Source organism: Microcaecilia unicolor, chromosome 6 (genome assembly GCF_901765095.1).
Source record: "Microcaecilia unicolor chromosome 6, aMicUni1.1, whole genome shotgun sequence".
Classification (NCBI taxonomy): domain Eukaryota; kingdom Metazoa; phylum Chordata; class Amphibia; order Gymnophiona; family Siphonopidae; genus Microcaecilia; species Microcaecilia unicolor.
The window spans coordinates 243,057,061-243,082,786 of NC_044036.1; the positions used below are offsets into that span (position 1 = coordinate 243,057,061).

Below are 25,726 nucleotides of genomic sequence, written 5' to 3' on the forward strand. Positions count from 1 at the left end.
AGGCTCAGGTGGACTAGTTCCTAGTAGCCTCTCCTATTCGGGCTTGGGACTACGTGCAGCTGTTGGGCTCTATGACGGCCACGATGGAAGTAGTGCCCTGGGCCAGGGCTCATATGAGACCACTACAGCTATCTCTGCTGCTGCGCTGGACTCCGATGTCGGAGGATTATGCTGTGCGCCTTCCCGTGGACCCAGCAGTGCGCAAGGCGCTGAGCTGGTGGACGCAGACAGACAAGTTGTCTGCAGGATTGCCTCTGGTGACCCCGGAGTGGATTGTCGTCACGACAGACGCTTCTTTGATGGGCTGGGGAGCCCACTGCTTGGGAAGGACAGCGCAGGGGCTCTAGTCTCCTGCAGAGGCAAGTGGTCTATCAACCTCCTGGAACTCAGAGCCATTCGGTTGGTGTTATTGGAGTTCATCCCGGTACTGGTGTTGTAGCCTGTACGGGTCCTGTCGGACAATGCCACGGCTGTGGCCTATATCAACCGCCAGGGAGGTACCAAGAGCGCCCCTCTAGCCAAGGAGGCTATGAGTCTTTGCCAGTGGGCGGAAGCGAACCTGGAACAGCTGTCAGCGGCCCACATTGCCGGAGTCATGAATGTCAAGGCGGACTTTCTCAGTCGCCATACCTTGGAGCCCGGAGAGTGGCAACTATCTGCTCAGGCGTTCTTGGACATCACGAAGCGCTGGGACCAGCCGAGCCTAGATCTGATGGCGTCATCGGCCAATTGCCAAGTGCCGCGCTTTTTCAGCAGAGGACGGGACCCTCGATCCCTGGGAGTAGATGCTCTTCTCCAACAGTGGCCGACACAAGAGCTCCTCTATGTGTTCCCGCCCTGGCCCATGTTGGGCAGGGTGCTAGACCGGGTGGCAAAGCATCCCGGCAGGGTAATCCTGGTGGGTCCGGATTGGCCCAGACGTCCCTGGTATGCGGACTTGATCAGGCTCTCAGTCGACGATCCTCTGCGGCTGTCAGTGGAGCAGGGCCGGTTACATCAGGGTCCCGTGGTGATGGAGGATCCCTCTCCCTTTGGTCTTACGGCCTGGCTATTGAGCGGCAGCGTCTGAGGAAGAAGGGCTTCTCAGACAAGGTCATCGCCACTTTGCTGAGAGCGAGGAAGCGCTCTACTTCTACTGCTTACGCCAGGGTTTGGCGTATCTTTGCAGCATGGTGTGAAGCAGGCTCACTTTCTCCCTTCACTGCTCCAATTTCTTCAGTGTTGGCGTTTCTGCAAGAAGGTCTGGAGAAAGGCCTGTCACTCAGTTCCCTTAAAGTCCAGGTAGCGGCTCTGGCTTGCTTCAGGGGCCGCCTGAAGGGTGCTTCCCTGGCTTCGCAGCCAGATGTGGTGCGCTTTCTCAAGGGAGTTAATCACCTGCGCCCTCCTCTGCACTCAGTGGTGCCTGCGTGGAATCTCAACCTGGTGCTAAGAGCATTGCAGAAGCCGCCTTTTGAACCCTTGTCGAGGGCATCTCTGAAAGACCTGACGTTGAAAGCAGTCTTTTTGGTGGCTATCACTTCAGCCAGAAGAGTTTCCGAGCTCCAGGCGCTCTCATGTCGAGAGCCTTTTCTGCAGTTCACTGAGGCAGGAGTGACTATTCGCACAGTGCCTTCCTTCCTGCCCAAGATTGTTTCTCGCTTCCATGTGAATCAGCAGCTCTGTCTCCCTTCCTTTCGTAGGGAGGACTACCCAGAGGAGTATTCTGCTCTTAAATATCTGGATGTGAGATGAGTCATCTTCAGATACTTGGAAGTGACCAATGATTTCCGGAAATCGGATCATCTGTTTGTCCTGTTTGCAGGTCCTCGTAAGGGTCTGCAGGCTGCTAAGCCTACAGTGGCAAGATGGGTCAAGGAAGCCATTGCAGCGGCTTATGTGGCCGCGGGGAAGGTGCCGCCTATCCAGCTGAAGGCTCACTCCACGAGAGCTCAGGCGGCCTCGATGGCAGAGGCCGGATCCGTCTCCTTGGAAGAGATATGCAAGGCGGCAACTTGGGCTTCGGCTCATACATTCTCCAAGCATTACCGTTTGACTGTGGCTGCACGGGCGGAGGCCCGGTTTGGAGCTTCAGTGTTGAGGTCAGGGATTTCAATGTCCCGCCCTGGGTGAGTACTGCTTCGGTACATCCCACCAGTCTATGGATTGATCAGCTTGATGATATGGAAGGTAAAATTATGTATAATCATACCTGATAATTTTCTTTCCATTAATCATAGCTGATCAATCCATAGCCCCTCCCAGATATCTGTTCTGTTTTTATTCTGGTTGCATTTCAGGTTCAAGTTTAGTCTTCAGTTATTTCAGAAAGACTTCGTGTTCAAGTTCTTTCACTTGGATTCTTCAAGAGTTGAGACGAGTTTGTGTTACAGTGAGCTGCTGCATTCCTCTCCCCTCCGTTTTACGGGGCTGGATTGAGACATAAATTCTGCCGGCACTCCCTCCCGCTTCGTGCGGCTGTAGGGCAGCTTTGTACCCCTCCCGCTTCGGCGGTGTTAGGGTCAGTCAGCTCCTCCCGCGGTTGCGGTTGCAGGATAAGCCAGATCCCCCCGCATCGGCGGGTGTGGTGTCCCTCCCCCGCTCCGCGGGGATGAGCTGGACGGATTCCCCTCCCCCACTTGTGTGGGGATGAGCTGGGTTAATTCCCCTCCCCCGTTTCGGCGGTGGTGAGCTGGGCAGAGTGTCCCTTCGTGGGTGTAATTCTCTAAGTGCTGAGTCCTGCGGATGGAGCTTTGATATCGACATACTGAGGAGTTTCCGGCAGCACATGACCACATATAGGGAGGCAAAAGTTTGCTCTCTATCTCCACCTGCTGGTAGATGGACACAACCCACTAGTCTATGGATTGATCAGCTATGATTAATGGAAAGAAAATTATCAGGTATGATTATACATAATTTTACCTTTCTTTTGATCCCAATAGGAGGGGAGTGGCTGTAGGGAAACGCACCATATCCAATTGGCTAGCAGATTGCATTTCCTTCACTTACGCCCAGGCGGGGCTGGCTCTTGAGGGTCATGTCACGGCTCATAATGTTAGAGCCATGGCTGCGTCGGTAGCCCACTTGAAGTCAGCCTCCATTGAAGAAATTTGCAAAGCTGCGACGTGGTCATCTGTCCACACATTCACATCTCATTACTGCCTGCAGCAGGATACCCGACGCGACAGTCGGTTCGGGCAGTCAGTTCTTCAGAACCTGTTTGGGCTTTAGGATCCAACTCCACCCCCCGAGGGCCCTGTTTGTTCTGTTCCAGGCTGCACTCTCAGTTAGTTGGTAAATTTTTTAGGTCAATCTCAGTTATGTCCTCGCCGTTGCGAGGCCCAATTGACCATGGTTGTTGTTTTGAGTGAGCCTGGGGGCTAGGGATACCCCATCAGTGAGAACAAGCAGCCTGCTTGTCCTCGGAGAAAGCGAATGCTACATACCTGTAGAAGGTATTCTCCGAGGACAGCAGGCTGATTGTTCTCACAAACCCGCCCGCCTCCCCGTTGGAGTTGTGTCTTCCCTTGAAGTGTATTGTCTTGCTACATACTGGACTGGCCGGCTCGAGCCGGTTTCGGGCGGGAAGACGGCCGCGCATGCGCGGTGCGCGCGGGCGCGCGAGGACTAGCAAAGGACTTTGCTAGAGAAGTTTCCGATTGGAGGGGCTGCCGTGGACGTCACCCATCAGTGAGAACAATCAGCCTGCTGTCCTCGGAGAATACCTTCTACAGGTATGTAGCATTCGCTGTTTGGTCAGATAGTCCGTGAGCTGCTTCGTCACTATGCCTTCCATCAACTTTATAGTGAGTGGGATAGAGGCGACTGGTCGGTAGTTGGTTAAGTCCATTGTGCTTTTCTTGGCATCTTTTGGCAACGGAGTGAATAGTATGTTTCCATTTTCCGTGGGGAAGAGACCATGTAGGAGTCTATAGTTTATTTGGTTCGTGAGGTCTTTTTTAAATTGTTTGGGTGCAGCTCTTATTAGGCTGGTAGGGCAAATGTTGAGTTTGCACTGAGATTTGGCATATTTTTTCAGCCAGTGTGTGAGTTCATCTACTGAAATTAAGTCAAAATTGGTCCATGATCGATCAGCTGGGTATTCCCCGGGTATTGGGTCTAGGCATTCAAGGATGCTTGAATATTCAATGGTATTATTACTTGGTATCATGCGTCTGAGCTTTGTGATTTTTTCATTGAAATACTTCGCTAGGTTGGCTGCCGATGGGGTGTTTGTGTTATTCGAGGTGACTCGTGTAGTGGTTAGGAGATTGTTTACGAGTGAAAAGAGTTTGTGTGTGTCCTTGTAATCTGGTCCTATTATGGTTTTGTAATACGTTCTTTTGGTATGTCTCATGCTGTATTTGTATTTTCTTTGTAATTGTTTCCATTCTTTAAGTGTGTGTTCATCTTTTTTTTTTGCTCCATGCTCATTCTAGTCTTCTGACCTGTGTTTTTAATTCTTTCAGTTCTTCATTGAACCATGGGATTGAGTTAATCCTATGCGAGGTTCTGGTTTGGAGCGGGGCTATATTGTCTAGGACTGCTCTGCATCTGTTATCCCATTCTTGTAAGAATTGGGGTGATTCTATGGTTGTTGTTCATTCGGCGGTATATATTTGTTGCCAAAATGTTAAAGGGTCTATTTTGCCTCTCGTTGTGTAGGTTCTTTTTTCCTGTTTTTGTTGTTTCTCTTTTGTTTTCCAGAGGAGGGAGGTGTTTGCTTTGTAGTGATCTGACCATGGTGTGATTGTCCATTTTGTGTCCTTGATTGTGAGGTTCGCGTCTGATGAAAATTTGTGAGTTATGATGTCCAGTGTGTGTCCATGTTTGTGGGTGGGCTGCATGTTAGGCCAGTGGAACTCCCAAAGTTGGAGGAATTCCTTGCATTCGTGTACGTTGTTTGAGTTGGTGTCTTCAAGGTGGAGGTTAATGTCTCCTGCTATGATGATATTCTGGGATGATAGACAAGTATTTGATATGAAGTCTGTAAGGTGTATCTGTGCTTCTTGCCACTTAGCCGGGGGGTCTGTAAAATAGGATTATATTTAATTGATCATGTAAGTTCGGGTGTGTAACTCTGACTGAGGCTATTTCGAGTTGAGGGAGGATTGATTTGGCTGTAGTTGTAATTGTGAATTGTAGATTATAGCTATACCTCCGCCTCTTTTTCCTTCTCTCGTCCAATGAGTGATTTTGTACCCTGGTGGACAAAGCTCTAGGATTACTGGGTCTTTGGAATCATGTATCCAAGTTTCGTTGATGAGAAGGAGGTCAAGGTGATCTGCCGTTATCCAGTCGGTTATCGATGTGGTTTTTCTGATTATAGATCTGGCGTTAGTGTATCCTATTTGTATTAATTGGTGTTTCTTTCTTGGGTTCCAGTTTGTGGTGATTTTTATCAATTGTCTGTTGTCTTGGTGTGCTGGTTTGGGGTCTTCTTTTGATATTCTTTGTTGGTGTCCATGGGCTTTAGGTGTCCATGGGCTTTAAGCGTATCGTGGTCTTTGTTGCTCATTTGGGCGGGCATTCTGTGTATGTGAGTGATGTATGATTTGTGAATTGTATGGTTGTTGTTATCTGTATCGAAGGTTGTATATATTGTGATATCCCCCTTCTCACTCAGGGTGACCTGGTTCTCAATATGCAAATCATATGCAGATTAGTGTGCTACCCCTTCTCACTCAGGGTGACCTGGTTTCCACTCAGCAAATTAAGCAGGTCTCACTAACTGCATATTTCTCAGGCACCTCTTTATTCCAGCCCCTGGGCACACTTCTTCTAGCTTAACACTTTATGCTTTCATAGATCTTCACATTGAGCCTCCCCACACAGATACATGGGCTCAGTACTATACCAATACTTTGGGGACTCTCAACCCCAGGCATTGCAGCCTGCTTCCCTTAGTACTTCGGACACACAGTTCTAGACACACAGTCTTTTCATCTTCTTGGACATACAGTCCCTCTTTGAACACACAGTTCTAGACACACAGTCTTTTCATCTTGGACACACAGTCCCTCTTTGAACACACAGTTCTAGACACACAGTCAAACTCTAATGCTTTAGGGACTTCTTACCCCAGGACTTTCAGCCTGCAGATCTCCCTTGGACACCTAGTCCACCCCGTCCATAAGGTTAGCCAGTATCTTTCAGGGGCTCTCTCTTCTTCTGCTGCTAGCTCACTTCCCTTCCTTTCACAACTCAGGTGGGGTATAAAGTGGTTAATTAGCCACCCAGGACCCAGCCCATAATCTCCTGCACCTGTGGGCCTCCCAGGGATCTCCCCGGTCCTAGCGACCTCCATCTTCTTCTAGCGCCCTCTAGTGGCCTACACCCTATAGGACACCCTGTTACTTATCACAATATGTGTAAGGTTAGGGTGAGACAGTAGATGATTAAGAGTATTTTGCTGGGGTTCATATCCGCATTTAAGGCACTGCAGTGATTTCTAAAACAGGAGTGTAAAGAATATGCAGTGCAGAACAGGCGGAGCATCTACACTAAATCAATTGAAGTGATCGCTCATTTGCTTTAGGTTCGTGGAAGTTCAAGGAAGCAGGACCGAGCAATCACGAATGAATCAATTACTATGAGCTATGCATGCAGTTATTTTCTTTTACCTTGTAACTAGGATGGAGTAGTTCGATTGCCTTAAATTAAAGCAAAGCAAAGCCAGCATTTACATTTAAATCATTGCTATGAGCGACAGAGGAAAGCAATTACATATAAATCATTGCTGTGAGCGTTGTTGTAAGCAGTTGTTTCCCAATACCATATAATTGGGGTGGGGTAGTTCATTTGCCTTAGATTAAAACAGAGCAAAGCAAAGCTAGCATTTACATTTAGGTCATTGCTGTGAGCGGCAGAGCATATCAACTACATATAAATCATTGCTGTAGGCAGTGCATGCAGCTTTTTTTTTTTCTTGCTTTACAATTAGAAAGGAGCAGTTCAATGACCTTATGTTTAAAGCAAAGCAAAGCCAAGTGTACACTGAATTACTGCCGTGAACGGAGCATGCAATTAGATCAGGGCCATGCAATTATGTCCAGTTCCAAGGGCGGTGAAGCTTACTCAAACCTGCACAACCCCCCTGCATCCGCTCCTTGCGCCTTGTTGATCGTGAGCCTCCACGTGTGGCCTCCCCGAATCGGGACTTCCTCCCGTTTCGGCTGTCTCTGTGGCTGGTGCTCGTCCACCGTCTCCCTCTTCCAAGGGCAGTGCTGAGGGGCGATCGAGGTGAGCCGATCCTCTTACAATTTCACCAGTTGGGCAATCCCAACGCTGCCCTGGCCGGCACTGGGGTCCTTCTCCGTGGCCTGGTCGCTGGTCTCGCTCGGTGACTCAGGTCCTCTCGGTCTGCTCCTCGCTTGGGTGGTGCGCCTCGCGACGGTCGAGCTCCGTGGGTCCGGCGATTCGCCGAGCATCCAGCCTAAGTGTGTGCTCCGATAGAGCACTCGATCAGCTGGGCCGGGCCACGAGGTCGCGGGTCCTCTGCTCGGCCGGGTCATGAGGCAGTCCGCCCCGGGGTCACTTGGCTGGCCGCCACCGGACCTCCGCCGTGCCACTGGCCAGATGGGCCGTCCACCGCGATCAGTCGCGGCTCGTCCTCCTGTGCATGGGACCTGTGGAACTGTCGCAGCCGTGATCCAGCCTTCCCTAGCTTACTCAGTGTTCGCCCTGGTCCGCGGCAGTGTTGGCCCCGGGTAGATCACCCGTGCATGGGACCCATGGGGCCAATGTGGTCGCGGGTGTGGTCGCGCCCTCTCCTAGTCAGTTTAGAATTATCTCCGGTCCGTTCCGGACCGGTAGGAGGGTCGCCCAGATGGTTTATGTGGGCCCAATCCCTCGAGGTCTCAGGAGCTTGTTTTCTGGGCTCCCTACCTGTCGGCCATTTTTACAAGGCAGAGCTACATTCATGCACAACTCCAGAGTCAGTCTAAATGTGCCAACATTTTCCAGTTCTGTGATTTATATTTATTTCTGCTTCAAGTCTGTTTCTACATCTAGCATCCCAGTCGGAGAGGAAGTATTTGGAATCAGTACTTGCTGACCAGTCATTGTCGTAAATCATTTGCCAGAAATCCTTAGGGTCAATTTGACCTCTAGTGCTATAAGTTGTATGGCCTTGTGTGCGTTAGGGACCTTTTTTCCGCCATAATAGGGTTAAGTTTAACTTGTAGTGATCAGACCAAGGAGTTTCTGACCAATTAATATATGGTATACGGAAATTATCATCATAGGCCAATTTGTGTGAAAGAAGATCAAGGGAATGCCCTTTGGTGTGGGTAGCCTGCAGGAATGGTAAAGAAAGATCCCATGGAGAAAATCAATGCAATCATGTGCATTGGTCGATTTTGGGTCTTCAAGGTGGAGGTTGATGTCACCTAAAATAATAATGTTAGGACTAGTTACACATATGTTTGAGCATACTCTTAACACAGGGAAACAAATGCAACAAAAGTATAAATATTCAATAAGACAGTTTAAACAGCTCTATTATAAGACCAAAATAGGCCCTGACTTCAGAGACCTGAAGAAACTATTTTATTTTGTCAACAAATTAACAGATACTAATTCACTTACCTTTACTTATAATGATATCCCACCTGCTTACAACCTTGCTACATACTTTCAGGAAAAAATAACTAATTTGCAGTCAGAAATCAATCCCTCAGAACAACTCTGACATTGATTACTTTCTCAACTGTCTCGCCCCTATCCTAGGAGAACATCCTGCAGATAGTTTCCTGTCAAACTTGTCCCCCTCTCCTTGGATGCTGTTACCCAGGGGCTTCACAAATTTTCTAAAAAGTACTGTAAGCTGGACTACTGTCCTAATTATTTACTCAAATCAGCACCTTCCTTCTTTATTGCAGACCTGATTACCTTAACTTCATGCTAGAACACGGTCTTTTCCCTGTTGAAAACGGCAACATCTTACTTACACCAATTCCAAAGGATTCCAAGAAAAAAAGTGGTGACCTTACCAATTATCGCCCTATTGCATCAATCCCACTTTTCGTAATATTGATGGAGAGCATGGTGACGAAACAACTTAATGATTACCTTGACAAGTTTTCTATTTTTCACGAATCCCAATCTGGCTTCCGTCCCCTTCACAGCACTGAAACCGTGCTCATCACTCTACTTAACAACTTTCGGAAGGAAATAGCTCTAGGCAAAAGTATATTGTTACTACAGTTCGACATATCGAGTGCTTTTGACATGGTCAACCACAACATTCTACTCAAACCTTCTCGATAACATAGGGATCTGTGGAAATGTTCATAGCTGGATTAAGGGCTTTCTCTCTTCTAGAACTTACCAAGTAATCACCAACTCAGATTTATCACCACCATGTAAAGCAGTTTGTGGAGTCCCTCAAGGCTCACCTCTATCTCCCACACTCTTCAATATTATGATGATTCCTCTGGCCAAGACCTTAAGTAAGTTCAGACTTAACCCGCATATTTATGCTGATGATGTTACAATTTATATTCCCTTCAGATATGATTTGACCGAGATCTCTAATGAAATCAATCACTGTCTAAACACGATGTACTTTTGGGCAACTTCTTTCCAACTAAAACTGAATGCTGACAAAACGCACTGCCTTATTCTATCATGTCAACACAACAAGTACAGACCTTCAACCTTAATCACCCCACCCTTAAGCTTCCCATGTTAGAAAGCCTAAAAATATTGGGAGTAACCCTTGCCCGCAGCATTTCACTCGAAAGCCAAATAAACTCCGCCACAAAGAAGATGTTCTTCTCGCTGTGGAAACAAAAACAAATAAAACCTTTTTTCCCCGAGAGAGGTATTTCATCACCTAATACAGTCAATCGTTTTATGTCTCTTGGATTATTGTAACGGAGTTTATGCAGGATGTAAATAGCAACTTATTAAGAAACTGCAGACCGCCCAAAACACTGCGGCCAGAATAATTTATGGAAAATCCAAATTCGAAAGTGCCAAACCCCTCCGAGAGAAATTACATTGGCTTCCTGTCAAGGATCGAATCACCTTTAAAATCTGCTCCCTAGTTCACACAATCCTCTATGGTGAAGTCCCTGGCTACATAATTAATCTAATCATCCTACCACCCAGAAATGCATTAAGACTATCCCGTTCATATCTAAACCTTCATTACCCAAACTGCAACGGGCTTAAGTACAAATCCACGTATGCTTCATCCTTCTCCTTCATCAGCTCACAACTATGGAATTCTTTGCTAAAAACTATAAAAACCATCCACAACCATCTGAATTTCAGGAAATCACTAAAGACAATGTTATTTGGAAAAGCCTACCCCAAAGACTCAGCATGTGTCTCCACTGCTTGATACACATCAATCTAATGACAATTTTGGACACATCCACCCTTCCTTCCTCTCCCCTGGTTTCCCTGTTCCTTCCGTCCCTTCCCCATCCTCCCCATTATTTCTTATGTTGTATTAGCTTAATTTTACTGCATTGGCGTCAGCCTCTGCGGTGCGCTGTAAGTCACATTGAACCTAACACAGTTGGGAAAATGTCGGGTATAAATGAGATAATAAATAAATAAATGCGCATAAATGGTGGTCTCAGTGTGCGTAGAAAACTGTTGCGCTATTTTTCGTAGCGCACCTCAGTAAACATGCCTCATTGTTTGTTTTTAAGCACCCTAAACTGGAACAGTGCTTAATATTTTCTGTGAATTTTCAGTGATTTGATTAGTGGAAAAAAATTGGGGGTTTTGCTGATAAGAAAGTGTAGAATTATGAAATGCTACATCAGTCACCTTATGCTGAGTTGCTTGGGGTGAGGATCATGGCAGCCCTTGTATAGTTAACCAAATGGATTGAGGATGAAGATATTCCAAAGTCTATAACACTATACACACTCCTCAATTATTACAACAGTCACTGATGAAAATTCTCATTTCACCAATGCCAACTCCGAGCAGCTACATTTTTTAGCACAACCTAAGAAAAGCCCCGACCTTGAGACAGCAGTGCGAAATGCTGGCCACCGTTGGTTTAGGGATTGCTATATTGCCAGAGGAGGCTAGATAAGTGCACCTTATTTTGTTTAAAAGTTCTGAAGTATATTAATAGTTTTGATTGCACTTGTTAAATTGAATGATGGTGTGGTTTTTGCCAATGATGAAGAGTTTTTAGCTGTGAAGGTGGGGGCGGGGGGAAAGCCTCAAAGAGCTCCAGGTAGATCACCTTCGCAGCTAAAAACCCCAGTCTATATGGGGGTAATTAAAATCTGCTATATAGACAATATTTTTATGGTTTGGAGTGGTACTGTGGATCAATTGACTCAATTTACTAATGAGCTGAATGGATGTCATGAGACAATCAAATTTGAATGTCAACACAGTGCTTTAGGCATTGCTTTTTTAGACATATGGGTAATGAATCATCGGGGACTATTAGAAACATCAGTGTTCATAAAGCCAACCGATAGGAATACCACGTTATAGTATCAAAGCATGCATCCAATCCATTGTAGAACGAACATTCCTTTTGCTCAATTCATCCGTTACAGAATAATCTGTTCCTCTACAACGGATTTCAAACAACATGCTAGTAAATTGGAATCGAAATTATTAGATCGGGGATATCCAGATAGATTAGTAGCTACTGCTAAAAAAAGAGCGCTACATAATCATAGAGAATGGCAGTTACAGCCTAAATCTACACCCCAAGAGTCCAGAGAAATATTAACTTTTGTGACAAAATATAATGCTCATACTAATATATTGACCAAGATCATCAAAAAACATCTTCCGCTATTACGGATATATCCCTGCTTCCAAGATCTTGATGTGATTTTTTCTTTCCAGAGAAACAGCAACCTCAATGATACCTTATGCTCAGCAGAGATGTGAAACCGCAATATAGGAGGAGTCAAGAACGAGGGTTCGCACACAGCTTGTGCTAGATGTTCGGTGTGTGAGAATATAATTGGAGCGAAGGAATTCATAGATCAATGGACGGGGAGATGTTATCCTCTTCGCTACCAAACTAACTGTACCTCTTGCAATGTCAGATACATTATAAATTGCCCTTGCAATTTGTATTACGTTGGACACACATCACGCCCTTTAAAGACACGATTGATTGAACATAGACATTGCATCCAGACTGACAAAACTTATGAACCCATGGTGACCCACTGTTTAAATAACCATCATAAATTCACTGACTTGAAATGTATGGTATTGGAACAGATTGAAGTTACAGAGCGGAAAGATGATATTAGAAGGTTGCTTCGGCAAAGAGAGCAATGATGGATCTTTAATTTACAAACTGTGATACCTAAAGGCTTGAATATCTCCATCGAATGGAAAGCCTTCCGTTAGTTGATTGGTTCACGGAATAGTGACGTCACACGCCGAGTATAAATATTTAGACGGCGGTTAGAGAAGCCAGCCACCATTTCAATTTTGTAAAGCATAAGGAAGGACATGAGGCGAGCTCAACTCTTGGATATGATTGTTTCCTCATTTTTTTCCCCTGAGGCAGCCAGTTGTGGGTGAAACAGGATGGTCCTGTCGGGATATTGAGAGGATGCAGGACTTAGAAAAATGATTAAAGAAATCTGAACCTGCTGGGTATTGAGGAAGATTTTTCATCGTGGATTAGCCATCCAAGATAAGTAACATTTTGATTGTTACCAATTACTTATTTAGTGGTGTCTCCACCTATGAGGTTGTTGAAGGTGGATGGACAGAATTTCATGAAGAGACTGTATGTGGAGTTTTTTTGAGACTTATGATTAAAGAGACACTCATTCTTATTATAAGGCGTGTCCTTTGGAAGGAGGAGTTGCCGGTTACACTGAGGTTTTTTTTCTCCACATTTTTTTCATGTGTGACAGTCCATATCCTCCTCTCAACCTTGTGAAGTTTGTAGAAAGTTGAAATTGTGGTGATTTAGATTCTACATATTCCATATGAGTAGGTAATTAAAATCACCCATTATTATTGCGTTGCCTAATTTATTTGCCTCCCTAATTTCCTTTAACATGACTGCATCCGTCTGCTCATCCTGGTCAGGCGGAAGGTAGTACACCCCTATCACTATCACTGATGAGATTCTATATATATATATATATAGAAAATTCATCTCCCTATTTCCCTTTACTACTACTACTACTACTACTACTATTTAGCATTTCTATAGCGCTACAAGGCATACGCAGCACTGCACAAACATAGAAGAAAGACAGTCCCTGCTCAAAGAGCTTACAATCTAATAGACAAAAAATAAATAAAGTAAGCAAATCAAATCAATTAATGTGAACGGGAAGGAAGAGAGGAGGGTAGGTGGAGGCGAGTGGTTACAAGTGGTTACGAGTCAAAAGCAATGTTAAAGAGGTGGGCTTTCAGTCTAGATTTAAAGGTGGCCAAGGATGGGGCAAGACGTAGGGGCTCAGGAAGTTTATTCCAGGCGTAGGGTGCAGCGAGACAGAAGGCGCGAAGTCTGGAGTTGGCAGTAGTGGAGAAGGGAACAGATAAGAAGGATTTATCCATGGAGCGGAGTGCACGGGAAGGGGTGTAGGGAAGGACGAGTGTGGAGAGATACTGGGGAGCAGCAGAGTGAATACATTTATAGGTTAGTAGAAGAAGTTTGAACAGGATGCGAAAACGGATAGGGAGCCAGTGAAGGGTATTGAGGAGAGGGGTAGTATGAGTAAAGCGACCCTGGCGGAAGATGAGACGGGCAGCAGAGTTTTGAACCGACTGGAGAGGGGAGAGGTGACTAAGTGGGAGGCCAGCAAGAAGCAGATTGCAGTAGTCTAAACGAGAGGTGACAAGGGTGTGGACGAGGGTTTTGGTTGAGTGCTCGGAAAGAAAGGGGCGGATTTTACGGATGTTGTAAAGAAAGAAACGACAGGTCTTGGCGGTCTGCTGGATATGAGCAGAGAAGGAGAGAGAAGAGTCAAAGATGACCCCAAGGTTTCGAGCTGAGGAGACAGGGAGAATGAGAGAGCCATCAACAGAAACAGAAAACGGGGGGAGCGGGGAGGTGGGTTTGGGGGGGAAAATGAGAAGCTCGGTTTTGGTCATATTTAATTTCAGGTGGCGTTGAGACATCCAGGCAGCAATGTCAGACAAGCACGCTGAAACTTTGGTTTGGATGCAAGGTAAGATATCAGGGGTAGAAAGGTAGATTTGGGAGTCATCAGCATAGAGATGGTAGGAAAAGCCATGGGATGAGATTAATGAACCAAGGGAAGAAGTGTAGATAGAAAAGAGGAGGGGACCAAGAACAGAACCCTGAGGTACGCCGACAGGCAGAGGGATAGAAGTAGAAGAGGATCCACCAGAGTGAACACTAAAGGTGCGGAGGGAGAGGTAGGAAGAGAACCAGGAAAGGACAGAGCCCTGGAATCCAAGTGAGAACAGGGTATCGAGAAGTATGCTGTGATCGACAGTGTCAAAAGCAGTGGAAAGATCAAGAAGAATGAGGATGGAATATTGACCTCTGGATTTAGCCAGTAATAGGTCATTGGAGACTTTAGTAAGCGCAGTTTCGGTTGAGTGGAGAGGGCGAAAACCAGATTGTAATGGGTCAAGAATAGCATGTGAGGAGAGAAAATGAAGGCAGCGGTGGTGAACAGCACGCTCAAGTAATTTGGAGAGAAAAGGAAGGAGGGAGATGGGTCGGTAATTAGAGGGACAAGTAGGGTCAAGTGAAGGCTTCTTAAGGAGAGGTGTGACCACAGCATGTTTAAAGGCAGCAGGGACAGTCGCAGTGGAAAATGAGAGGTTGAGAATGTGACAGATAAAAGGAATAAGAGTAGGAGAGATGGCATTAAGAAGGTGGGTGGGAATGGGATCAGAGGAACAGGTGGTACATTTTGAGGAAGAAAGGAGAAGTGTAGTTTCCTCAATAGTAACTTCAGGAAAGGAGGAAAGGGAATGAGGGGAAGGAGAGAGAGGGGAACGGACTAGTGGAGGGAGAGCTGGTGAGGTAGAGAAAGCAAGGTTTATCTTTTGAACCTTGTTGTGAAAGAATTCAGCAAGGGTCTGAGGAGATAATGAAGGGGGAGTTGGGGGAGGGGCACCTTGAGGAGAGAGTTCAATGTGGTGAAGAGAAGTCGAGGATTAGAGCCAGGAGAGTTGGTCAGTTGGATATAATAATCCTGTTTGGCACGTAAAAGAGCAGATTGGAAGGAGGTCAGCATGAACTTAAAGTGTAAGAAATCAGCAAGGGCCCGAGATTTCCGCCAGAGGCGTTCGGCGGAGCGGGTACAGGAACGTAGGTAGCGGATATTAGAAGTCAGCCAAGGTTGGGGTTTTGTACGCCTTACAGGCGGGTCATCAAAGGTGCAAGAGTGTCTAAGGCAGAGGATAGAGTATTGTTGTAAGAAGAAACAGCCTCGTTGACAGACGTGGATGGTGCCACAGTAGAGAGGAGGTTTGAAACATGGGAGGATAGAGATGAAGGGTCAATATCGTGAAGATTCCTAGATAAATTAGATAGGATAGGACGGGACTGGGAGGGAGGAGATTTAAGATTTAAGGAGATTTAAGATTTAACTTATAGCAGCAGCTTCAGAGAGCATTTTCCATCTCACAGATAGGCTGCAGAGAATACCTTCTCCTGCTTTAGACTTAGCCTGGCCTCAGAATGACATCCTATAGTATATCTCCTATCAAACTGAGCTCTCTTTTTCATCAAGCACTGCCATTTCCTCCCCTCACCCTCCCCACTGACAGTTTGAACTTCGTGGGTGTGGCTTGGATCTCTTTCAGGGAGAGAAAACTAACAACTTATAGCAGCAGCTTCAGAGAGCATTTTCCATCTCACAGATAGGCTGCAGAGAATACCTTCTCCTGCTTTAGACTTAGCCTGGCCTCAGAATGACATCCTATAGTATATCTCCTATCACCTTCTCCCACTACTCCAACCAGAGTTACACCTAATCACACTGACCACCCTTCAACATCTTCTGTCCTTCTGTGACTGTTCTCTTGTGCTTGACTGCTTAAATATTTTAAATTTAAATGCTTTACTTTTTGTCTATTAGATTGTAAGCTCTTTGAGCAGGGACTGTCTTTCTTCTGTGTTTGTACAGCGCTGCGTACACTTTGTAGCGCTCTAGAAATGTTAAATAGTAGTAGTAGTAGTAGTAAGTGTGAAAGTTATAAGATGGTGATCAGAGGAGGGATGATCAGAGGCAAGGAAACTAGAAGGTGAACAGTTGGAGGAGAAGATGAGATCAAGACAGTGACCATTTTGATGAGTGGGGGAGGTGGAGCATAGTTGGAGATTAAAGGACGACGTTAAAGCGAGTAACTTGGAAATATAAGAGTTGGAAGGATCATTAGCAGGAATATTAAAGTCACCAAGGATGAGAGAGGGGGAGGAAGGATCATGGAAGAAGGCAAGCCAGGCGTCAAAGTCACTGAGAAAGGATGAAAGGGACTTATCAGGGGGACGATAAATGACCGCTATTCGAAGAGGCAGAGGAGAGAAAAGGCGGATAGAGTGGACTTCAAAGGAGGAAAAACAGTGAGATTGAGGTGGAAGAAGGGGTTGAAATCTGGAGGAGGGAGAGAGAAGTAGTCCAACACCGCCCCCATGGCCAGCAGGGCGAGGAGTCACTGTCACTGATGAAATTATATATATATATATATATATATATATATATATATATATATATAAGCTCATCTCTTTAAGCAAGCTCTGGTTTCACCACTCCGGTGTCCTTTTCTGCTTGGGCTACTGCAAACACCTCACGCCCCAGTTGTCGTGGTGCCGCGCGTTCCACGGGGCTCAAGGAAGCCCCGTCTCCGCTCTCTATCGACGTCAATGCGTCGATAGCTGCAGATGGAGTTGAAGTACTCAGAGGGACCGTTTGCTGCTTTGGGAACTGCAAAGTTGTTTGTTTCATCGATGACGAGGTTCCAGGAGTTGAGGGGATATCCTTCACCTTTCCCCTCCGCTTCCCCATCGTAGTCGACGGGTCGGAGGCCACGAAAAAGACAAAAACTTGCACCTTCCTCCAGAGCAAATTCGGATGCATCTGCTCAGAGCGCCATCTTGGATTCGGAAAAACTTATTGAAATATCTGTAAATCTGGAAGACGTAATGGAGCAGTTCTGCAAACTGAAGAGTAGCAAATCTCCTGGACCGGATGGTATTCACTCTAGGGTACTGATAGAACTAAAAAATGAGCTGGCAGAGCTACTGTTATTGATTTGTAATTTAACCTTTAAATCGAGCATGGTACCGGAAGATTGGAGGGTGTCCAATGTAACGTCGATTTTTAAAAAAAGGTTCCAGAGGAGACCCGGGAAATTATAGACCGGTGAGTCTGACGTCGGTGCCGGGCAAAATGGTAGAGCACAAAATTACAGAGCACATTCAAAAGCATGGACTAATGGGACAAAGTCAACATGGATTTAGTGAAGGGAAGTCTTGCCTCACCAATCTGCTGCATTTCTTTGAAGGGTAAACAAACATGTGGACAAAGGTGAGCCAATTGATAATGTGTATCTACTACTACTACTACTATTTAGCATTTCTATAGCGCTACAAGGCGTACGCAGCGCTGCACAAACATATCTAGATTTTCAGAAGGCGTTTGATAAGGTCCCTCATGAAAGACTACAGAGGAAATTAGAGGGACATGGGATCGGAGGTAGTGTCTTACTGTGGATTAAAAACTGGTTGAAAGATAGGAAGCAGAGAGTAGGATTAAAAGTTCAATATTCGCAATGGAGAAGGGTAGTTAGCGGGGTCCCTCAGGGATCGGTGCTGGGACCTCTGCTTTTTAACATATTCATAAATGACCTAGAAATGGGGGTAACTAGTGAGGTAATCAAATTTACCGATGACACAAAGTTATTCAAAGTGGTCAAATCGCGGGAAGATTGTGAAAAACTACAAGAGGACCTTACGAGACTGGGCATCTAAATGGCAGATGACGTTTAATGTGAACAAGTGCAAAGTGATGCACATGGGAAAGAGGAACCCAAACTATAACTACGTCATGCAAGGTTCAGCGTTGGGAGTCACGGACCGAGAAAGGGATCTAGGTGTCGTCGTAGATGATACGTTGAAAACTTCTGCTCAGTGTGCTGCTGCGGCTAGAAAAGCAAATAGAATATTGGGTATCATTAGGAAAGGGATTGAAAACAAAAATAAGGATATTATTCTGCCATTGTATCACTCCATGGTGCGACCGCACCTCGAGTATTGTGTTCAATTCTGGTTGCCGCACCTCGAAAAAGACATAGTGGAATTGGAAAAGGTGCAGAGAAGGGCGACAAAGATGATACAGGTGATGGGACGACTTCCCTATCAGGATAGGCTGAAGAGGCTGGGGCTCTTCAGCCTGGAGAAAAGGCGGCTGAGGGGAGATATGATAGGGGTCTACAAGATAATGAGTGCAATGGAACGGGTCGATGTGGAGCGTCTGTTTACGCTTTCCAAAAATACTAGGACAAGGGGGCATGTGATGGATCAGCAGTGTGGTAAATTTAAAACGAATCAGAGGAAATGTTTCTTCACTCAACGAGTAGTTAAACTCTGGAATTCGCTGCCAGAAAAGGTGGTTAAGGCGGTTAACTTAGTGGACTTCAAAAAAGGGTTGGATGGCTTCCTGGAGGAAAAAGCCATAGAATGTAATTGAATGGACGAGGGAATAATACAGTATTTCTAGGATGGGCGGGACAAATTGCTTGTTCATTTGGCTGCTGTCGGTGACAGGGTGCTGGGCTCGATGGACCCTTGGTCTGTCCCAGCATGGCAATGCTTATGTACTTATGACTGTTGTAATAATTAAGGAGTGTGTATAGTGTTATAGACTTTGCCTTTCTTGTATACCAGGAGTCCTTAAATCCAGTCTTCAGGTCCACAACCCAGCCTGGGTTTCAGGAGTTCCACAGCAAATATGGATGAGATAAATTTGCATGCAATGGAAGCAATGAATGCAAATAGATCTCATACATATTCATTGTGGAACTCCTGAAAACTAAGCTTGGCTTGGGACCTCAATGACTGGATTTGAGGACCCCTGTTGTATATTGTAACATACCTTGGGTGCCCTGCATGAAGGCATGAAATAACTATAAAATTATAAGATTGTGTTTCCAACTCTATAAAGTGATGACCTACGTTATTATATTAGTTCCAGATGTATGAAGAAATAGTTAAGGAGAAGTACTTTTGGTACCTCCACTTCTACTTGCAATCCTGAAGTCGTAACAGAACTTGTAAGTTCTCTAGGGCAGCAGAAACTACTTCCCATACCTGAACTGTAAATCACCTTGCTGCGCACAGGTTTGGAAATATGAGCAATTAAGTCCAAATCCAAACGTGAGAGTCAACATGGACCAGGATCCTATAACCTAAGCAGCAGTGGAAAATTTGAAGAGCAGCTTGACATCAGTCCTGTTGCTGCACCCCTGAATAGGTGCTAAAACAAAAAGAACTTTACGGAGCCTTGTTATCAAATACAGAGATTTACTGAATTGCAAAAACAAACATACATAGAGTAGCTCACAATGGGAGTCTTTTACTAAAGATTAGCTTGAGTTATCTGCAGCAGGGCTCATTTTATTCCTATGGGCCCCCAATGGTAGCAACGTCAAGTGCAAGAGACAATGTTTGGCAGATGCATTGAGGGTTTTCTCTGATTTTGTGTGAAGAAAATGCCTAGCAATTTGCACAGCTATGCTTCAATGCTGTCTTTTCAGAAGACCTTAAAACCAAGGCCCCGTGCGTTCTGGGGGTTTTAATCCATGACCATTTGTGCAAAGCTGTCAGTCCCATTGTCACATCTAAATTCTAACAACACTGCTTTTGTATTCTTGTATTTGCTCAAATTCCAGCTCCTCTTCAGTTTTTGACGTATTCTTTAAGCTTGCACAATGTTTTGAACAAACATACAATACACAAGCACCATGAAGAAGGCAAAATTGAATTCTTTGTTCATTAGGAATTTGTACAATGGTTAAGCAAACCCCTTTACAGCTTCTTTGGGAAAAAAAAGAAATTAACTGAGATAAGTCACCAGCAACAATACTCCGGAATTGTCTGACTTAGACCTTGAAAGCTAAGCAGTGTCAGAACTGGATGGGTGACCATCAGGGAAGACTGGATGCTGTGAGCTGCAGAAAGCTAAGGCAAACCTCTGCAGTATTCTGCCCACAAACGGTCACAGGCATCATGATCACCAAGTCCTCAATGCCTGAGAAGAATAGTGTTTAGGAAAAACAAACTGAGAGAAGTCCCTTGCATCCTCCGATTCCCTCACTTTCCTTGAAGGATTTTCAAATTGTTCTATCAGTATTATGGAGAACTTTCTTGATGTAGGAGTGCATTGCCAGCATCTGATGATAACCTGAATGTTGTAGCAGCATTGTCCACACACATCATCGTGTCTTTGCCATAGACACCAAAGTTCCTGCAAAGGCATTAGATAATGAATATTTATTCCTCTTTTTCTCCTAGGCATAAGAAATCTGGGCTCAATTTTCCCAAATCTGGCATGGTGACCAGAATAAGTTGAATCTCCGCCACAACATCTAACTTAATCCTTATATTCAATGCCACTATCTGTATAGGCTGCAGCATTGAGTATATGGATACTGCAGACATCATGCTGGCACTAGCCATTTAGTTTGGACCTAAATAAATGTATAAGTCAGTGTTCTTCATTGCAAGGTCCAAGAGCCAGTGGCATCTCCCTGACCATCTTCCTTCAATATGCACACTCTTTTTCAAAGCTTGCTGCTGGCACCACCTCCAGAACAACTGACAGTGAATTTGAGCCATGCAATGTGTCCAAACACCCATATTCTCATGAGACTATGTGAACCGTGAAGGGATTTGAATATTGCATGGATCAAAGTTATCTAGGGGCCCCTTTACTAAGCCGCATAAGTATCTATGCGCGCCCAACGAGCGCCAAAATGGAGTTACCACCCGGCTACTGTGTGGCTCTTGCAGTAATTTCATTTTTGGTGCGCATCCAAAAAATAATTTTTATTTTTAGACGTGCGTATCAGACGCGCGCAGGTCATTATTGCCTGGTTACCACGTGAGACTTTACTGCTAGGTCAATGGCTGGCGGTAAGGTCTCAGACCCAAAATGGATGTGCGGCAATTTTCATTTTGCTGCACGTCCATTTTCGGCAAAAATTTAAAAAAGGCATTTTTTGCAGGTGCCCTAGAGACATATGATGCTAAAAGAAACAGAATAGCTATTTTAGAGGTGGCACCAACAGCAAGACTCTGTAAATTGAGGGAGAATTGACATAGAGATCTGGCTTGGAAAGACAGAGGACAGGATGATGGGAGTTGACACTGGCTAAGATATGGTTGGGATTGAGTTTTGGGGGCAGTTGGGAGAGAGACAAGATGAGCTTAGGGAGAGAGCAACTCTGGGGAATTAGACATAATTTTAGAGTCATGTGTTAATCTGAGTGTGCTTCAACACTGGATGCATTATTGAGTGAGTGGAGGGGACCACCCTCTGTTTCATTGTCTGGGGCACTAGGAACCAGCCACTTTGTCTGGCAATGGTTCTGGCTCTCGCATTGAAGTCATTTTGCCAGTATGGCCCCTGCTTGAAAAATAATGAAGATCACTGGTATAAGTTATCTGGATAGCAGTGAATATCACTGCCATCTGGATAATTTTTTGGCCTACCCTTTTTCTGCCCAAAACCTGACCCCTTCTTAAATGGATAGTATTAGGCTGTTCAGTTGGATATTCATCCACTTATTAAGTTCTGAAAATACACAAATAGCTATATATTCACCAGCTGCCAGTGAACACATAACTTCTTTTGAATATCATCCAGTCTCTTATAACACCTTCTCACCCCTACTCTCTAAACTCCCTGTTCCTCACATTTCGAAGTGGCACCTCCCTTCCCTGCCATACTTATTTCTTGGGATATGTTTCCCCTTCAAGCTCCTCTTGTCTCTCAGTTGCAGCAGAGTCCGAGACAGCCTTACCGGAAGAGAAACTGTGAAGCAAGAAAAATTAATAAACTATGTAAATGAAATAGCCAGAACCATCGGGACATTTTGCGAGGACGTCCTCAACAAAACTTGGGCGTCCCTTTCAATTATGTCCCTCCACACCATTCTTTGTATTGTTATTTGAATATTTTTGCTGCTGTAATTTTCTATTGCTCATGTTTGATTTATTCTTACTGTGCAGCGAAGGGCGACTAAAATGATAGCGGGGATGGGACGACTTCCCTATGAAGAAAGACTAAGGAGGCTAGGGCTTTTCAGCTTGGAGAAGAGACGGCTGAGGGGAGACATGATAGAGGTATATAAAATAATGAGTGGAGTGGAACAGGTGGATATGAAGCATCTGTTCACGCTTTCCAAAAATACTAGGACTAGGGGGCATACGATGAAACTACAGCGTAGTAAAAACAAATCAGAGAAAAATTTTCTTCACCCAACGCGTAATTAAACTCTGGAATTCGTTGCCGGAGGACGTGTTGAAGGCGGTTAGCTTAGCAGAGTTTAAAAAGGGGTTAGACAGTTTCCTAAAGGACAAGTCCATAAACCACTACTAAATGGACTTGGGAAAAATCCACAATTCCAGGAATAACATGTATAGAATGTTTGTACGTTTGGGAAGCTCGCCATGTGCCCTTGGCCTGGATTGGCCGCTGTCGTGGATAGGATGCTGGGCTCGATGGACCTTTGGTCTTTTCCCAGTGTGGCATTACTTATGTACTTATGTACACCGCCTTGAGTAAATTCCTTCAAAAAGGCAGTAAATAAATCCTAATAAATAAATAAATATTTGGACAATGTTATTAAAATTTTTATTCTGTTATTATTAGTACGCTTTAGAATTATTTTAATTGTGAATCACATTGAACATTTTTTTTTTTTAGGGGAAATACCAATCAATAAGAACACTATTGACACTGATATTGACTGACATTTTCTGAATCCCTATTGTATAATTCTTTCCAACATCCATTAGGTTGGAAAGAATACACTTTTTTTAATGATTTTTCATTTGTTCTTGTATCTTTGTCCTTAATTGCTATAAGATTCAGGTTAGATAACCTATACGTGACAGTTTGTTATCTTATACAGTTATTTGTATATTATATGTAGACTTTTACAATGATAATGAAACCAAGGTTGAAAGAAAAAATGTTCTCTAAAGGTTTTCTGTTATGGGCAAAGGACCCCCAGAAAATTTAAACCAGGTCTCAAATACCTTTCTTCGGTTTAACAGGCTTCTTTAGTGTCGGATTTTGTACTTTATCCAACAGGATTGTGGAACAGATATGGTCCAGACTAAGGAGAAAGAGTAAAGTAAAAAAAAAATGAATTCTTTGGTTTGCGTTTTTTTTGTTTCTGGAATCTTTTCCTACACATTTATTAGTTGTATTTTTTTTCAGTTATACAGGTTTGTGAGGGGGAAGGGGGGTAATTTTGAAATAGGATGCCTTTGTATGTCCAAGTAGCAAAAAGGCATTTATTATATGCTTGCCTTATAAAGGCAGCACAGGCACCTATGTGTCTATATAAAATAGGCTCTCTGATCCAGACCCAATAACTCATAAATGCCCAATGCACACATTTACCCCTGCTCCAAAGTTGGTGTAAATGTGTATGTGTATGCTAAGCATTTAGCTGTGTATTGTATAAAATATGCATGAAAACTGAAAAATTCACCTCTGCTGCACTCAGCGTATAGCACTGAGAATGCCTGTGCCCAGCATGCATATAAGTACATACGATCTTATAGGCACATGCAATTATATAAAAACCTTTTGTGCACAGAATAATCTTTATAAAGTTACTCCCCAAAAGGACAATTTTGAAAGCCAGTTTCCACTGTAAAATGCTTTTTAACCCATAGAAATTGTATTTTTAAAAATCTGTTCATTCTCAGTATGGGTAAAAGAACGTGCCATGTTCTGCCTGCAATGTTAGGAGACATTCCTGAGGGTGGGGTTAGGTTAAGAAAGAGAAATCAAGTGTGAAAGTTCATGAGGGCAAGCTGCAGTAGACAAGGAGAAGAATTCTGAACCAAATGTCTACCAAATATTTTTTCATGATCTGTAAACCGAAGATCAGCAATTTCACCTCCCCACAAATTCCTCTCCACTTCTGAAAAGTAATACAAACTTGTTGCATCTGTGGATCGTCTCCTTTTTCCCTTGTAGGAGCCCATTCTCTGTCTTTGCCCTCTGCTGCACCAGGTATTCCGACAGGTTCCTTAGGGTGGGTAGAGACTGGGAGCTCTCCTTACTCCCTCTTGCCATGTTGAGGGGCTTCCTCGGAGTTAGAGAGAGATCAGTCATATGGGTTGTGGTGTTTGGGTTAGGTAATCTGTAGAATGTCAGACTTCTTAGAGGGTAATAAACCACAGGCTGTAAGAACGACAAGGAGACACCAGGGAATTGCTTCATTAGGCAAAAAGTTTAAAGCAAAGAGATTATGAACTGTAACAAGTACAATTTATTGATTCAGACTTGGAAAGAAAACCAGCCTTACTTCCACCTACTCAACATGGTAACCAAACAGCTTCATGACTATTAAACAAAATTTGCACCAGTCCTGGTTCTTTATTTCCCATTGCTAAAAACAATTCAGGTTTAATCAAACTATTCTTTTCAATACAAAAGCTGGAAGAAAAATCCCATTACTGAGAACCGGGAAAGCCAAGGTTCAAACCCCACTGCTACTCCTTGAGATCTTGGACAATCATTTAACTCTCCATTGCTTCAGACTGTAAGCCCTCCAGGGACAGGAAAATACCTATTGTACCTGAATGCAACTCACACTGAGCTACAGCTAAAACAAATTTAAAAAAAAAAAAAAAAAAGCGTGAGCATATTGTGAAATAATTAAAAAAAAACTTTATGAAAGTCACTCAGAATCTATCAAGCAATTCTACTGTAGATCCCCTATGGGTGAGGTTTATAAAGAGGGTGGTACAATAATATAATCACGGTGTAGGGTCCCACGCTAAACACTCACCACTAAGGGAAGGTACAAAGAAAGATGGGGAAGTTCTGTATATTATACAGTGTGCAATTCAAGATGTTAAACGAATTTCCCTAGATGTTACAAAATTTTAATGATGACAATATTGCACACTAACTTTTGGTTTTAAATAATTTATTGCACAAGATGGTTTTAAAATGCAATGAATGTTTCAGAATAATAAGCAAGTGTAACACACAATAACTTTCAACTCTTGTATAATTTCAGGAAAACATATGCTGTGAAGCGATCAATTTCTGTTCAAACCACAACTTAACACATCAGATAAGTACATTAATCAATTTTTCCTCTCTTTACCCAAAATTTCACCAGTTTTCATACACTTAAGCAAGGGAATTGATTCTTTGTGTTCAATTCTTTGTTTCAGAACCCAAATTTCTACTTAAAGTGACTCAGACGGTTTATGGACTACTCTCAGCCAGGGGCGTAGCCAGACTTTGGTGGGAGGGGGGTCCAGCACCCGAGGGGGCACATTTTAGCCCCCCCCCCCCCGCAATTGCCGACCCGCCGCCAGTTATGACAACCTCCCGTCCTCTCGACCCCACCCCCCGCGAACCCTCCCCCGCCGTTGCCTACCTTCGGTTTTGCTGGCGGGGGACCCCAATCCCCGCTAGCCGTCGTCCTCTTCGTCCTGCAGTGAAAAAAGTCTTCGTTCTTCTGTTGCATGCTGACTACGTCAGACTCAGAGAACAGTTCTCTGAGTCTGACGTCCTGCATGTACAACGTG

At 44.4% G+C, this 25,726-nt stretch overlaps 1 protein-coding gene across 3 annotated transcripts in view; it reads right to left on the reverse strand.

The window, feature by feature from the left end:
• Nucleotides 1-19,360: 19,360 nt before the first annotated feature.
• Nucleotides 19,361-25,726, reverse strand: part of LOC115472649 — a 233,426-nt gene continuing 227,060 nt past the window's right edge. The window contains exons 11-13 of one of the 3 annotated variants that reach the window (XM_030206980.1): nt 24,118-24,362; nt 23,201-23,280; nt 20,282-20,402 (exon numbers count right to left, since the gene is read on the reverse strand). In XM_030206980.1, coding sequence (XP_030062840.1) covers nt 20,371-20,402; nt 23,201-23,280; nt 24,118-24,362 — 357 coding nt within the window. In that variant the 3' untranslated portion in view covers nt 20,282-20,370. Of the gene's footprint in view, nt 20,403-23,200; nt 23,281-24,117; nt 24,363-25,726 lie in introns of those variants that run through there. The other 2 variants (XM_030206979.1, XM_030206981.1) reach the window with 2 other exon arrangements.